The sequence below is a fragment of the Sardina pilchardus genome, chromosome 9 (genome assembly GCF_963854185.1).
Source record: "Sardina pilchardus chromosome 9, fSarPil1.1, whole genome shotgun sequence".
NCBI lineage: Eukaryota > Metazoa > Chordata > Actinopteri > Clupeiformes > Clupeidae > Sardina > Sardina pilchardus.
The window spans coordinates 32832354-32847774 of NC_085002.1; the positions used below are offsets into that span (position 1 = coordinate 32832354).

The following is a 15421-nucleotide window of genomic DNA, read 5'->3' on the forward strand; positions in this document are numbered from 1 at the left end:
TTCCTTTAACATCTTCCAAAACAGAAGCGACAGCGGTTGTGATTTAAGAATGCATAATGCATGAAATAGGCATACTGTTTGAATGGTTAGCAGGTTCTAGTTTTGAGCATTATTAGTTGAATGATAACCTGAGGTTGTAGGCCTGGTTTACGTTTTTATGTTGGTGCATAAATTGCGCACCATTGCTTGATCCTCTTTGTTGGGTTGTTAATGATTGTAAGGGCTCTCCTCACCATGTGTAATTATGTCCACTGTGCTAGCAAAGCGTTGGTCATATAGGATTAGTCAGAGTTTTTTTTCTTCCAGATAATTATTTTTTTTTAAATATTATTATTTCTTCAGTAATTTTGTGTCAGTGATTCCCACGACACTAAAAGACTGGGCTGTATAACATTTGGGGAGCATTTAGCCTGTTGACCATTGATTTTTGTTTTGATCCACCGCCCACCACCCACTGCATGGGACTCCTCGAAATGAGGGTACACAGTTTTCCATGAATATCTCCAGAACCATAGGGCCTAGGATGACCAATTTGTTTTATTGGTCTCAAGGGGCCATCTCAACCCATCCCATAGCCACTCATTTGAGGTATAGCGCCGCCCAGTCAGAAGTGAGAGAGCAAAAATGAGGTGTTGCAAGTATCTTTGGCTGGCATGTTCAAAACTGCACAAAATTTGAAGTGTAGGATCATTATGACCCCTATATTGCGCCAATGTGTCCATACCGAGTTTAATTTCAAAATATTTGTCCGAACCTGATGGGTGCTGTCAAACTCGGGTTGGTTAGCCACACTCTAACACATCCACGCACACTCGCACATACACATGCGCACACTCACACTCGCACACACACAGGCACACACACACGTACACTCATGCGAACGCAGGCTCATGCGCATGCACGCCCACATACTTAAATGCACACACACACACACATGCACGCACTCCTGCACACACACACTATGTAAACAGGAAATTAGTTCTTTTGTCACTATTTGGAGATGTCAGCTATTGGAACGTAGCCTGGAGACCAGACTGTCTGACTTTGCAGAGAGTCTGGCCTCGATCCATTGGCAAACATTTATTTCATGGTTGGCGGACACTTGTCTGAAGTTTGAAATCAATGGAGTTCAATCACTAACGTTTGGCAGAGCGATAACGATAGGCCTGCAACTTAAATGTAATCGCTCTCAGGAACGCCCTCTGTTCACTGGTTGGTAGGAGATACTGTTGCCGAAGTAAACGAGGGCGGATCAAGCTATTCCAGACGTACTGTAGGGAAATTAAATTGAGCGGAAGTACGTAGACAGGCGGAGCCAGTCTGTTTGGAATCGGCCACTTCGAAAAACCTGTGCTAAGCTAGGCTAGCGGTGGGTGTGCCGACCGAGTAACTACACCAGGAGATCAGAAGGGTATGTATCGACGTGGCTAACTCTGGGGAATACGGGTCTAAAGCTTAAGTCCCAAAAAGTCGGCATGTTCCTTTAATGAATTCAGATGTGCCACGGTGACTATGGTACAGACTAGGCTGCGTGTTTTGTTTATCTGACCATGCTTCTTGTTATAGTACCTTATTCAACAACACAAGTTCCTTGACTTTTTTTTATTTTTGGATCATATTTGAAAATACTCCTTCATTCCCCAGTTTTCCCATACCGTACACAACCAGTCTGCTGTAGAGCACTGGAGTGTGATAAAAATAGGGCTGGCCTCTTGAGTCTACAGGCTTGACATTGTTGGTTGGTGACAATGAGACTTAAAACAAGAGGAATGTGAGTTATAAATAACTTGGGGCTCTAGGGCTGTACAAGTGTTGTCCATTAAGCATAGGTGGACGTTATGCCCTGAAAACTAATGCCCATTGAGTTTTTTGACTTGTCAGGACTGTGTTTTGGGTTGTGGTCCAATTTTTTACAGCTTAGACAGAAGCACATGATTACATTTTGCCCCACTTAAACTGACTGTCTTTCACAGACAGACTTTTATTTTCTGGAGGTTGTCCACCCCAGCTCACTCAACTCTTAAACGGAGGGGTTATGCTACGCAGGGTACTCTCAAATCCTCGCCCCCTCCCCTCTCACTTCAGTCAATAGAACCAACGAAAGGATTTTTCAGGAGTGATATTACTGCACAGAGTCGAAGTGCTCCCAAGTGCTATTCCACCATAAATTTATCCTTCTGACCCGCTTAGAAAAGTGCCACGTTTTATTTTGTGTCACCATACTTGGTCATGTAACTACTTGTGTAACTGTATTTAAATAGGGAAAAAACGTGGAGGTGTTTGGTCGCTTCTAACTTCTCTGTTTGGATCCTAATGAATGAACTGGGCTAAGCTAAGTGCTGGCAAAGTGGTGCCACGCACCAGGGAGATTGAGTGCACGCATTTAGAGGTATGTATCAACACTTCTGAGTTAAGAGAATAACATAGTTTTATATGAAAACAGTGGAGTGTTCTTTTAAAAAATCAAAATATTTTTGCCGTATTTGTTTTTATTAAAGGAACACTTAACCGTTTTTTCATATTAAACTATGTTATTGGCTTAATTAAGACACATTGTTGATACATACCTCTCACGTTTCAATGCGTGCACTCACTGGCTCTGGCGCGCGGCGCAACTTTGATAGCACTTAGCTAGCCCAATGCATTCATTAGGATCCAAACAGAGATGAAGTTAGAAGTGACCAAACACCTCCATATTTTCACTATTAAAATACAGTTACACAAGTAGTCACACGACTAAGTATGGTGAGACAAAATAAAACGTGGTGCATTTCTAAGCAGGTAAAAGGGATAACTATATTGTGTGGCGGAAGGTCAGCCCTTTGCCTCTGATGAAAAATGTAGGCAAATTGGCAAAGTTTTGTAAAAGCACTCAGTATTACAATGTAACAACTATATGTAGGTACCCACAAATACATAATGCAAGTACAATGATAGTACCTGATAGTACATGTTGTTACACAGGTAGTACCACTGTACCTAATTAGGTAGGTACACTGTAACAGCGACGCATTAAACTAAAGTAAATCCCTCAGTAAATATCTTCAGAATACTGATAAGTGTATAACTGGAAAGTTTGGTGTACATACACAGGCTGAGATATCTATACTGGCAAATGACAAATAATAATTTTGGGAAAACAGCCTTGAAACAGAGCCAATGAGATGCGTTCTCAGCCTAGACTCATCTTTGAACTTTGCGATTGGTTGCGGATACAAAGGAAGTGTCCATATTATATATTGCACTGTCATGCATGAGAAACAGCTTTCTAATGGTACTACACATTATATGTTTTGTATCACGGTGGCGGTAGTTCCTGAAACATTAGAATGCTGATTTTTGTGAATTTAGGAGAAATATACAGGCATGAGTAGACAAAAGGTAATGAAATAACCACCTAAATGTGTAAATCAGACTTTGTTGTTGTTGTGCAGTAGTAGTGTGAAATAATCAATGCAAGGTAGCCAACTAGCCCAAAATCTTGAAATTGGCCAGTGCACGAAAAAACAATGTTTTCACCTGCCATGTCTTGCCTTAATATTGCGTAACCGGAGTGGGGGTCTGTCGTGACCTGAGTGCTCTTGTTTGAGTACTTCAGTGCAGCTGTACAGTCTAAACAAACATATCTAAGCTTCACTTACTGCCTCCGAGAAGTCTGACGTCAAATCCTGGTGTTAGGGCGGTGAGAAAGAAGAGCCAAGGATCACCTTAGACTCAGGGCACTTTGTGTCTTAGAGGTTTCTTATAGGGGGAAAAAACAAATCCCTAATGCTAGATAGCTTTAGATCAAAGGGCCTCTGTTTGAAGAGCCTCATATGCTGCCTCACAGAATCTCAAAACAAACACAAACACACATGCACACACACACACACACACACACACACACACACACACACACAGAGAGAGAGAGAGACTTATGTGACATGAGCACTGTCTTCATTCATTTGCTTCTGCTGTCCAGCTGACCTCACCAAAGGGGGATCAAGCACTACAATACCCTAGGCAACTCAGCAGGGCCACATTCCCTGTCAGACTCTTAACTCTTCCACACACTCAAATTCAAATTCATAGCATGACCATAACGTTGTACAGTATTGCCAAAGCTTTTGGGTCAAATACATCAAAGGGGGAGGGGAGGAGGGGGGAAACATAAATAAAACAGAATAATGATTACTGTACAATTATGAGCTATGGTAATGGAACAGTGTATGTGTTTGCATGTTTGTGTGGGCATGTGTCCATGCAGGTGTGTGTGTGTCTGTGAGTCTGTGCGTGTGTATGTTCGTATTTAGATGATGTACACTTCACCTCAGCAGGTCCTTTTCATTATGGCAGGAATATACATACTGAGCGGCAAGGAGGAGGCATTTCTCTTTCTCTCCAGTTAGGAATGAAAGCCTCTCCTCATCGCTCGCTTGCAGGAATTCAGGGAGGACATTTGCCATCTTTTCAAAATAGGGTTTCCTTATGTTTACATATTATGTGCACTGTCAGGAAGTGTATCTCTGTTTCCACTGTGTTTAGGTCACAGTGGTGACACAGTCTAGTGTCTCTCGGCAGCCATGTTCTGTGCCTTCCCACCTCTATGGCCAGGCTATGTTCGCTGAGTCTGTACTTTGTCATGGTGGTTCTCAGGTTTTTGTTTTGAATGTGTATCAGGTACGGTGCTAGTTCATATCCTCTGTTTAAGGCCAAATACAATTACATTTGACTTTACTACTATTTCACACTCACTCACTCTCACTGCCACCTCATGACTGGACGGTATCCCTACTTTTGTCAACTTGTTTGGAGTGAATGTAGCTGTAGGATATAATGTTATTCATTTGGCATTCGGTCTTGTAATCATAGCTACCTGTCATCGGTCAGCCTTCTCCACAGGACACACATTTGTTTTCTCCCTGAATATCTACATGCAGTCCAACCCTCTTCATTTTGCATTCAGTTGTTAATATTACAGGGGTCTTTATTTGAGATAATAACTGGGCAAGTTTCATGATGATATCTGTAAGTTTATAATGTTGTCATACTATGTAGTGTCTAGAGAAAAATCCATTCACTCTTTAAGGGCATTGATCAATGATTAGGGAACAAAACTTGCTGTGATAAAACAGCGCTTATGAATGTTAAAGTGACTTGATCTGTGGTGTGTGGCCTGGTCTCCTAACCGGGTGTGTGTTCTTGGTATGCCCGTAGGTGTGGTGCTGGTGTGCTTTGAGGGAGATCTAGATGGCTACATTAACCTGGTGGCATACCCATATGTGGAGAGTGAGGGGCTGGAACAGGAAGAGCAGGTTGAGCGTGAGCGCGACCAACCCCGCCGCAAGCACTCCCGCCGCAGCCTGCACCGCTCCAGCAGTGACCACAAGGAGGAGAGGCCTGCACACGAGAGTGACAGCAGCGACAAGTAAGTGGGGCCCTGTCTACGAGGAGGAGCTGCTTAGCTAAACTAGGTTGAATGGATGCCCTTGAAAAATGTGTTTACCTCTGGGCTTGCAAACAGGCACATCACTAGCAGGCTTGTGCACAATTCCGAATTTTAGAATTTGCCTCCATTCAATTCATGAGTTGGAATTTGAATTGAATTGGCCCCACCCCACAGGAAGTTGAATTTGAATTGGAATTGGAATGACAGGAAGTGGAATTCAATTCATGGCAATTCAAAACAAATTCACATGTCACAAAACAGGAAGAATGTGTTGAATCTCACATACATTCAGTTCAGGGAAAATTACATTGGAAATGTAATTGATTACTGTTTTCAATTATAAATTGTGTGTTTGTTGAGATCATATCTGACATTTTGTGAAACTTAATTGTTAAACACTGCAAAAAAAGGGTGTCTAAAAACAAGATACAAACACTAAATCTGAGGTAAAAGGTACTCAAAACAAGTGAAATTTTCTGTCCATGCAGCAAGATAATTTCACTTGACAAGATTTTGTGAATTAAGATAAATAAAAAAAATCTAGCAATAAGCATGTCTACAGAGGTATTTGGAAACTTAACATAAGCTGAAATTGCTGTTTTTAAGATTACTTATAAATATAATTTTTACATCCCCAAAATAAGTAAAATATACTTAATATAAGCATAAAATGCTGGTTGTAAAATGAGGTTACTTAAATTTAAACAGCCTCAGATTATATTCTTTTTTTTTTTTGGAAGAATATTTTCTGGACTTTTTGCCTTTATTCAGATAGGACAATGAAGATAGACAGGAAGCGGGTAGATGAGTGAAAGAGTTGGGGAGAGATTCGGATATGACCGCAGGTGAGATTCGAACCGGGTGCCCGTGGGTAGTTAGACGAGTACAAGGTACTAATGCTGTAACCTGTTGCGCCACAGCACCACAACTTGTGACAAGTCTAGATTACGTATAAAGTTGTTACATAAGTTGTTATAAGCATAAACTGCTGTTTTAAGATGATATCTTAAGTCTTAAATGTCATCTTAAATTAAGTCAAATTTTCATGTCACTTAATCTTAAAACAAGCTTTATTTTGATGAGAATTTGAGGGAGAGATGTAAAAGATCTCATTTTAACAGTATTTACCTCATTTTAAGATTTCATGCCTATTTGAGACAAAAAAAAGATGTGCTTGATTTAAGATAGTGTAAAGTTGAGCACTTACGTAAAGTTAGAAATTCACGCTTCAAACAATATAAATGATCTAACACTTCTAATCTATTTTTTTTTTTATCTTGATAAGAATCAAATAATTTGCAGCGTACCCTTATATTATGTATATGAATTGATTTGAATTTCATTGAATTTCAATTCTACTTCCCTTAATTCAAATTCGAATTGTAATTCTGCATCCTGTTTTTGACCTCAATTCAAATTCAATTCAAACTCAAGAATTGAATTGGAATTTAGGAGTCATTCTCAATTCAATTCTGAATTTTGCACAAGCCTGATCACTAGACATGCGCAACACATGCAAATAGATAGAACACAGGCAACTTAAGAAAACATCTTTGGTTTGACAACACGTGCAGCATTTAAAAAGCACTGCAAATTCAGACAACAGTACACATTAGATGTGCTGCGACTTGTCAGAATTTATTTTGAAACTTTCGTTCAGGGTTCTCATCCCTGTCATTCACGCCATTTTAAAGATTATTTTTTGGGCTTTTTATGCCTTTAATGGACAGGACAGTAGAGAGAATGACAGGAAGTGAGTGGGAGAGAGAGTCGGGGTGGGATTCAGAAAGGACCACAGGGCGGGAATCGAACACGGGTCGCCGGCGTACGGTGCAGGTGCCCCAGCCAGTTGCGCCACTGCCGGGGCAGCCATTTTTGCGCAAGCGTAGAAAGGTGCACCTGAAATGTCGGCTGGAATAGTGATGTGAGCCGACTAGGTAAAATGTCTAGGAATGTTCAGGCATTATTAGCCTGAAAAAGTGTCCGTCTGTCTGTCTTAAGCAAGTTTCTATATTGTCTGATTTGTTCCAACAAATGTGACCATTTAAAGCGTAATCAGTCGCTTTGCGCACAACGTTATTTTGAGAAAATCAACAATAACAAACTTCCGGGTTAAAATGTTGAATTTCACGTTTTCGCATAATTCGACAGTATACAGTCTACAGTTTCATATCGTGAACGCATTTCACAGAAAACCATACGTTTTGACTGTTAAACCCGGCGAAGATTCAACTCATTTGCTGTCATTCCCGTTGTCCACGCGCCGCTTAAAAAGGTGATTTCTCCTCTTCTGGCATATCGTGACAGGAGAACCATGTCAACTTTGGATTTGGTTATCTTAGCGATAGTTTGTGTAATACCCTCAATATACATATCGTTGGAAAGCTTAGTTTATGGCCATTCACGTGAGCACAATAATTTAATTTAGTCAATTTTACCGAAACGACTGGTTTCGCTTTGCAGAGTCACAAATATACATCTTATAATTTACTCTAATAGATTACTAGGCTATGCAATGAAGTGTCCACAAGGCCTGAATTTGATCAGGCTCACACACAGACACACTCACACACTCACACACTCACACACACACAATCCTGGTTGTGGCTAGTTTACTTTGTCATGAAGTGGTATTTAAAAATGTCTTAAAAAGTCTCAGTTGGAGTTACCCTGGATAGATGATCCACTGTTGCTCATCTGTCCCATAAGCCCGCCCAAACAATTTGAGTGGTCCAAACCGCTCTGGTATAGTTGCTTCTCAATGGAACAGGTCCAGACTAAACTTCCCGACCTCTAATTTTGTGGGCGGGGCTACATTCGGGCTGACTTTCCAGGTTAGATTAAAACAACCTCTGAGCAATGTCTACAACTATTTGGCAAAAATAGTGGCTAAAGAAAACAACGCTACTATTTTGGCTAATCCATGTGGTTATGATGTAAAGAAGTTATCTGTGAACACAACCATTAATGTTTAAAACCACTCTGATCTTGCCTGGTCACATTGTTTTGCTGTAGTAAAGAGCTGCAAATGACAATGTTTTGTCCTGTTCTCTCTTCTTCCCCCACCTATCCCCTTTCCTCTGAATCTGAAGTTTGCAGGAATTGAAGAGTCCACGACTTGAACTGCAGATGCACTCGGAGGTGCCATTCCAAATGCTGGATGGGAACAGCGGCCTTAGCTCAGAGAAGATTACTCACAACCCTTGGAGTTTGCGCTGTCACAAGCAACAGCTTAGCCGGATGCGGTCAGAATCCAAAGATAGGAAGCTCTACAGTATCCTGCTTTACATAAAAAAAAAAAAAAAGTTTTAACCATAAAAACATGGTGAAAAAAATGAATGACTACTTGCTATATTTTTCTATTTATGGAATGATGAATGAATTTCAATTTGATGAATTTGAATTTAAACTGAATTTGTTTGCAATTGCTTGCCATTTTTAGCCAGACATTATCACAAGCTATTTATTTATGAAACAAAGGGTGGGTTAAATTGCCACATAATTAATAATTAATTTGCAACATAATCCTTGATGGCAGGGCTCATTTATTTTGTGATTGCAACGGAAAGAGGGAACACATTAAAACTGTTGACTACTTGTTGACCTTAATTCACAATAGTTTTGACAGGATAGCCAGAAGATTAAAACAACTGCATAGAGTCGAAGATTTCATTAATCTGTTCTGTGTGCTAAAGCTAATTTTGCACTCACTTTTGAGGCAAACCAGTACGCATACGCATGTGTGACGCAGGGAAATTCCATATTCAGGTTTTCTTTAGTTGTTAAATAATAGTGAACAATTTCTTGAAATTGTAAGCTATTTAAATTGCATTTTATGACATTAGTTCTAAACCTAATTGACCATATTCATACTGTTTTGCCATTGTCCATTTCTAACATTTTTATTGGTCAAGAAATGTTGCAACTGTGTGCACGTAAAAATCAAGTACATCACGGCAGAACAACATGGTGGCAGTCAGACATAGCAAAAGTTGTCTGCTAATAACTGCCATGGTGTATAGCCGAGAGGCATGGAAAAATAAATCTGTGAAAAAAAAGAAAAGAAAATTACAGTAGACGGTACAAGGCAATCACTACTTGAGTTCACAAATAGCCTGCCAACATTCACAATATTTGTTTTTGGTGGCATGGAGAGCAGGGACATTAAACAACATTTAGCATGTTATTTTGTCACTTTCGTATGTTTGATATCATGGTGGTGTGCCAAATAAACAGATTGTAAATTGTGTGTATGACAGAAAAATGTTTGGGAAACACTGCAGGAGCCTACCACTATCACTGAGACAGATGTGCAGACCAGCACCAAAACACCATGCGGTCCACCATGCTGATCAAAATCACATTCATCAAAACTCCTTGACCATTAACTCCTCCCAGAATTCCTTTTGTTGGAGAATGTGGTGCATCACTTCAGCTATCCCTGCATCCTTGACCTGAAGATGGGCACCCGGCAACACGGCGATGATGCATCAGAAGAGAAGGCAGCGCGCCAGATGAAGAAGTGTGAGCAGAGCACCTCTGCCACGCTGGGGGTGCGGGTCTGTGGGATGCAGGTGACTCATGCATGGCTCCTATTCCTCATTCACTATATGCTCTTGGCCTAGAATGTTGCCAGTGCAGTATTAGCTATGTTGGACTGTATACAATGTGCTGCTATGTACATCAGCATTTAGCATTATGCTTCCCCCTGCACTTTTTGTGAGTATGGAGAAGTGGTATACCCTCCCTGCAGAGGAAGCAGCTCTAGCTAATGGCTTTCCTGTTTTGTAATTACAGGGGTCCTGACTATGATCTTGACTATGATAGATATTTGCTTTATGACTGCCTGTCTGTGTTTGGCAGTATGCCCCATTGAAATGAGAGGTGCTTGTGGGTTTTTGTGTCTCTTGTACCCCTCCTGGGTGTTCCATTATCTTCTGTTTCCCTCGTCTCTGCAGGTGTACCAGATGGATACGGGACATTATCTGTGCAGAAACAAATATTATGGCCGTGGCTTGTCCATTGAGGGATTCAGGCTTGCTCTCTACCAGTTCATGCACAATGGTGCGCAGCTGCGGCGGGACCTGTTTGAGCCCATTCTCAGCAAACTACGTAGTCTGAAGGCAGTGTTGGAGCGGCAGGCCTCATACCGCTTTTACTCCAGCTCACTACTTATCATATATGAAGGGAAGGAGGCTGAGGTGTGGACCAAAGCTGAAGCCCTGGCCAATAACAAGGACACTAGTCAGGGTCTGTTGCTCCCCCACAATCCGCAGGGCCCCCCACAACCCATGGAGGCTGCTCCAGGTGCCCCACCACCTATAGACCTCCTCCCACCGCCACAAGAGCCTCCGGTCCCCCTCCCTCATCCCCTCTCTGACAGCCAAGCCCATCCACAGCCCCCCAGCGTGGACGTCCGAATGATAGACTTTGCCCACAGTACCTTTAAAGGCTTCCGAGATGACCAGACGGTGCATGATGGGCCTGATCGGGGTTATGTGTTTGGACTAGAAAGCCTCATCAAGATCCTCGAGGCCATCAGGGAAGAGAACAAGTAACTGACACAACTAGCCCTCTACACTTGATTAACTATATATATTATTTTTTACCTTTCCCTTCTGCATTTTGTTTGTTGTCTCTCGTCTTCACTTCGCTCTGTCTGTCCAACTTCAACTTAATTTGACTCTTCACAAAGCCTATCCTTGATGTTACCTTAAAGAACTGGACACTGACAGCCAAGAGACATCTGTGAGAAGTAAAAGCACATTAAACAAGTGGAGAAGCCGCTTTGCATGAGTGCAACCAAACAGACTCTGGAGGGTTCTCTCGTCTTTTCTTTCCTCAGCCATCACAAGCGAGGATGATACTAAGGGCCAGCAATCTGGACAAAAAAGCTGCAGTCCCCACTCCCTGATGGATATGAACAGCTTTGGCCCACAATGTGAAGAGGGCATGTCGCCACCATGTGGCCAAGCCGTAGTATTGTAAAGCAGGCGTGTACTCACCAAACAGCCACAGCTCAGGGCTAGTCCAGAGGCCCTGCTGCTACACTGTGGGGGTTGTTATGCTGGGACAAATCTACGTGTTTGCACTTTCAGGCAGTTTCATTGGATGGCTGTGGGGGTCTTACAAAACAAATCATCCTCCATAGCAGTATTACCAAGCAGGGCAAGCCAGTGGAACAGCCCACATTCTCCATGGGATGAGAAGAGCTGTATTGTAAAGGGAGTTCTAAGGTTACCAGGTTCCTCTATATGAAACCAAAAGAAGGTGAACCTATCCCACCACTTTATGGACTAGGTGGAGAAATGACCCCACAGCCTGTCTGTTTGGGAATTACATAAACAGGTCATTTATTTATTTTAATGTTGCTTTATTGTAGCCATCTTATCCAATTCCATTTTAACGCTGTCATTGCATTTGTTGTTGTTTACTTTCCAGTTTAGCCTGTTCTTCTGGAGACAGCCATCTCTTTCTTCCTATTGTTTTCGGTTTTATAACCCTTCTGTAATTGTAGTGGACCTGCCTCTAGGTATGTGTGTGGGGGCAGTATGTATACACATGCCTGATCCTGCTTCTTATGGTTGGGCTCCCTTGTGTTACAAAATACTTTTTTGTCAAATCCAAAGAGAAAGTACTCCTCATACCATACCATTTGCACTGTAAAACATTGGAAGGCATGATTTAATTTATTTTTTCTTTCCATCAATTTTGTTATTTTGGGGTTATTGCTTAGGGACTGTCTATAAATTAATAACACCAATTTCAGTGTCCTTGTCCTCCATCAGCACATGTAGCAAAATGTACAGAAAAAAACATAGAGAACTTAACTCCACCTCCTCCCGTACAACTTTTCTTTTTTTTTGCCTGCGTTCCTCGTCCTCACTAATTTTGGGATGTTTCCCCTGTAGTGACACTCCTAGGATGTCCGCTGTGTTATTGGAACCATTGTACACTGTATTCATTGATCCTGTTGGTATATTAAGAAGTGGACTCATTAATTTCCTACCCCTTGCACAGAACGGTCCAGCAGTGGTTTACAGTGGCCATATGTACTCCTTCAGAGCACTTTGTGAGCGTACCTATGTTTGTCTGCAGTAATGGCCTTGATATAAAAGCGCACTCAGTTAACTCTATGTCCAACTTCCAAGAGACAGTGGCCAGTCCACAGGGCTCTTGCAGGTCACTTGGTCCATATATTACAGTACGGCACTGTAACTGTTGTTCAAGAAGTGCTGTTCATTTGCACTGATCATAGTGGATCAATGGATGGATTTGGACAGCAGCCGTTGTACCTTAGTCCACATTAAGCAAATGTTTCCTTTCTGTGCTAGTTATGACCCTGTCCTTATTTATTGAAGATATGCTCACGTTTTAACTTGTATGAAGACACAAGAATATTATGGCGCAGTCACATATTTTTATCAGTAGGAAGCTGTTATTCAGATACAATTTAGCACTACTAGATAATGTTAAAAGTTAAATGAGACCGGGAGTTGATGGTTAAGCCAACTGCAAAGGTTATTTTGGTACCCCCACAGTAATATTTGATTAGGTACTTGGTTGGTTCAGGATGAATTTTATTTTCTTTCCTTTTTTTAAATGCCTCTGGGCTTTTAGCAGTCAGTTTGTATGAAAAGTGAGAAAGACAAAAAAAAAAGGTGTTCCTACAGTTGAAGTGAAGAGATGTGCCAAGGATATGATAATCCAGCAATGGGGTTGAAGGGAAATGAGTCCACATGTTCAAATGATTTAGATAAAGAGGAAAAGTCCTCATCTGTGGTAGATTTTTATCTTTCCAGAGAAGTTAGATATATTTACCTGTAGAGAAATCACTATTACCCCCCACCCCCAGAGTTTCCTTTTGTTGTTGCATGGATGGATATTTTTTTAAGAAAAACCTATATATAATATGACATCTTTATGACAACTTTGAATGTGAGCTATAAAACATTTATTTAAGAAATGAATCTGTTTAATGTCATTATTTCTGTAATAAGGTTTATCTCAAGTCTTCATTCGTACTGTAGGTTGCAAGCTAGCCAAGCCAGCTGCCAACCTCATGTCACTTGCCTCAAACATGAGCACCTCTGCTCATGTGGGTAGGTATGGGTGTGCGGACAGTTACTACTCCATTTTATGGGAAATGGGGATGTCTGTGGTGAAGGGGCTGAAACTTGACTAAGCTAAATGTTGTCCACCCGTCATTTTTATTCACTACAGTTAACAACAGCATGACCATGATTGTATCATTTGATGAATGCCAGGTGGACAAACATTACAGAGGATGTCTTACTATCATTTTGAAATATAAAATTCTTAAGGGACAAGTGTTTTGAACATTGAATTTTGAGCATCATTCTGCTCCTCATACCTTTTGAAATGGAAGCTTTTCTTTTCATCTTCACTTGCCTGGATCACCCAGAGAACAAGACAAACAACGAAAAATATTAATTACAGAAAGGCCTGGTGATTTCTGAAATGTGAGCCAATGTTTCCTTTTCATTTCTAAGAACCTTTTTACTTAGGAAAGGAAAAAGAAAAGCAGTGTACAGTGTACTTTGATGAATTGAATCAATCATAGGTTTGGGAATGTCCTGTGAAAGCATAGCCTGCCTATCAGCAGACTAAGCTCAATCCTTCGAGATTGAAGATAACTCTAGGGAATCTGCGCTGTATTGTTGTGCACAAGAGGTGTGATCAATGGGCATAGTTCAAAAGACTGCGCATGGCTAGTCCTTCAACCAATCAGACTAATCAAAATTTAATTTAGGAAGAAATTCTAAAATATTCCTGATGAAAAGCATGTCTGATTGTAGCCTGGCACGCCCTCCCAGTGGCAACGCCTTCAGGCTTTTGCTGCTGGTCTGGTCAACTGCTCATTGAGAAGGATTTCTGAGTTCCCGAAATCTGCGGAACTGCCCCCTTTGGTCGAGAACCAATCAACTTTGAGCAGCTCCAACGGCTCTGGGTAGAGGCGTGTTCAAGGCAGAGGAAAGAGTGTTGTTATTGGTTTAAACTCGGCAAACCGCTTTCTGACATCTACCAGTAGCAAATCGAGGCACTGAAAGGAGGCGGGTCAACCAGCGCTTGCAAGAAACCGTTTTAGCACAGGCTGTTGGTCAGACTAAAGTCTCGCAGAGCCTTTGAAAGTCGATGGTAATCAGGCTAGTCTGATTGGGTAGGAAAATCACTTTTAAAAATGTGAACATATAGCCTATCAGCTACTGACAGGTAAATTACCAGATTCACCTTCACTTTTTTGTTAAGTATATAATTCCACATGTGTTAATTCATAATTCTAATGCCTTCGGTATGAATCTACAATTTTCATAGTCATATAGTATGAAAATAAAGAAAACTCTTTGAATGAGAAGGTGTGTCCAAACGTTTGGCCTGTACTGTATGTCCTGGCAAAAGAAGGATAGGCTATGATCAGTTTAGAGGTCTGCGCAGGACTGATTTTTGCGTCGCAGCCCGCGGGCAGTGCAGACCGGTTTACTTTGTTGTACGTCTTGTGTGTTAAAATGTCAGCCTGGCAGGTTCTGAAGTCTTGTTAGTTGCAACCAGAATTAATGGCCCTGGTTGCAACTTTGTAACGTTAACAGTTAGTCCAACCAGAAGACGCTTAGGAAATGTGACGTCATTTGATCCGGTCAGCTGAGCTGCTGTCGTGTAAAAACTTCCTCGCCACGTTGTTTTCCTCTGATTGGCCGAGATGAAGCCAAAGGGGACAGACTGATGAGATCTCATAAATACCATTTTGAATTGAAGACAGTGGAATGACGCGTTGTCGACTCAAACTTATTAACGTAAATGTATTTTAATGACATTTACAACACCTAGATCAACATAAATTTGGCGGCTAGCCTACTCTACCCCATAGTTTATTGAGAGGAGTGCGCAACATATCGATACTTAAAATGCTATACAATAACATTATGCTTTTTTATGATCAAGTCATACATTGCCATGTTCAAGTCATTAGTCTTC

General features: G+C 41.3%; 1 protein-coding gene across 2 annotated transcripts in view; it reads left to right on the top strand.

Annotated features, from left to right (window-relative positions):
* ip6k1 (inositol hexakisphosphate kinase 1) overlaps nucleotides 1–13398 on the top strand; it is a 29731-nt gene extending 16333 nt beyond the window's left edge. For both annotated transcript variants that reach the window (XM_062544825.1, XM_062544824.1), the window contains exons 3-6: nucleotides 5197–5407; nucleotides 8521–8702; nucleotides 9827–10002; nucleotides 10387–13398. In XM_062544825.1, the coding sequence (XP_062400809.1) occupies nucleotides 5197–5407; nucleotides 8521–8702; nucleotides 9827–10002; nucleotides 10387–10986 (1169 nt within the window). In that variant the 3' untranslated portion in view covers nucleotides 10987–13398. The remainder of the gene's footprint in view (nucleotides 1–5196; nucleotides 5408–8520; nucleotides 8703–9826; nucleotides 10003–10386) is intronic.
* The last annotated feature ends 2023 nt before the right edge of the window (nucleotides 13399–15421 follow it).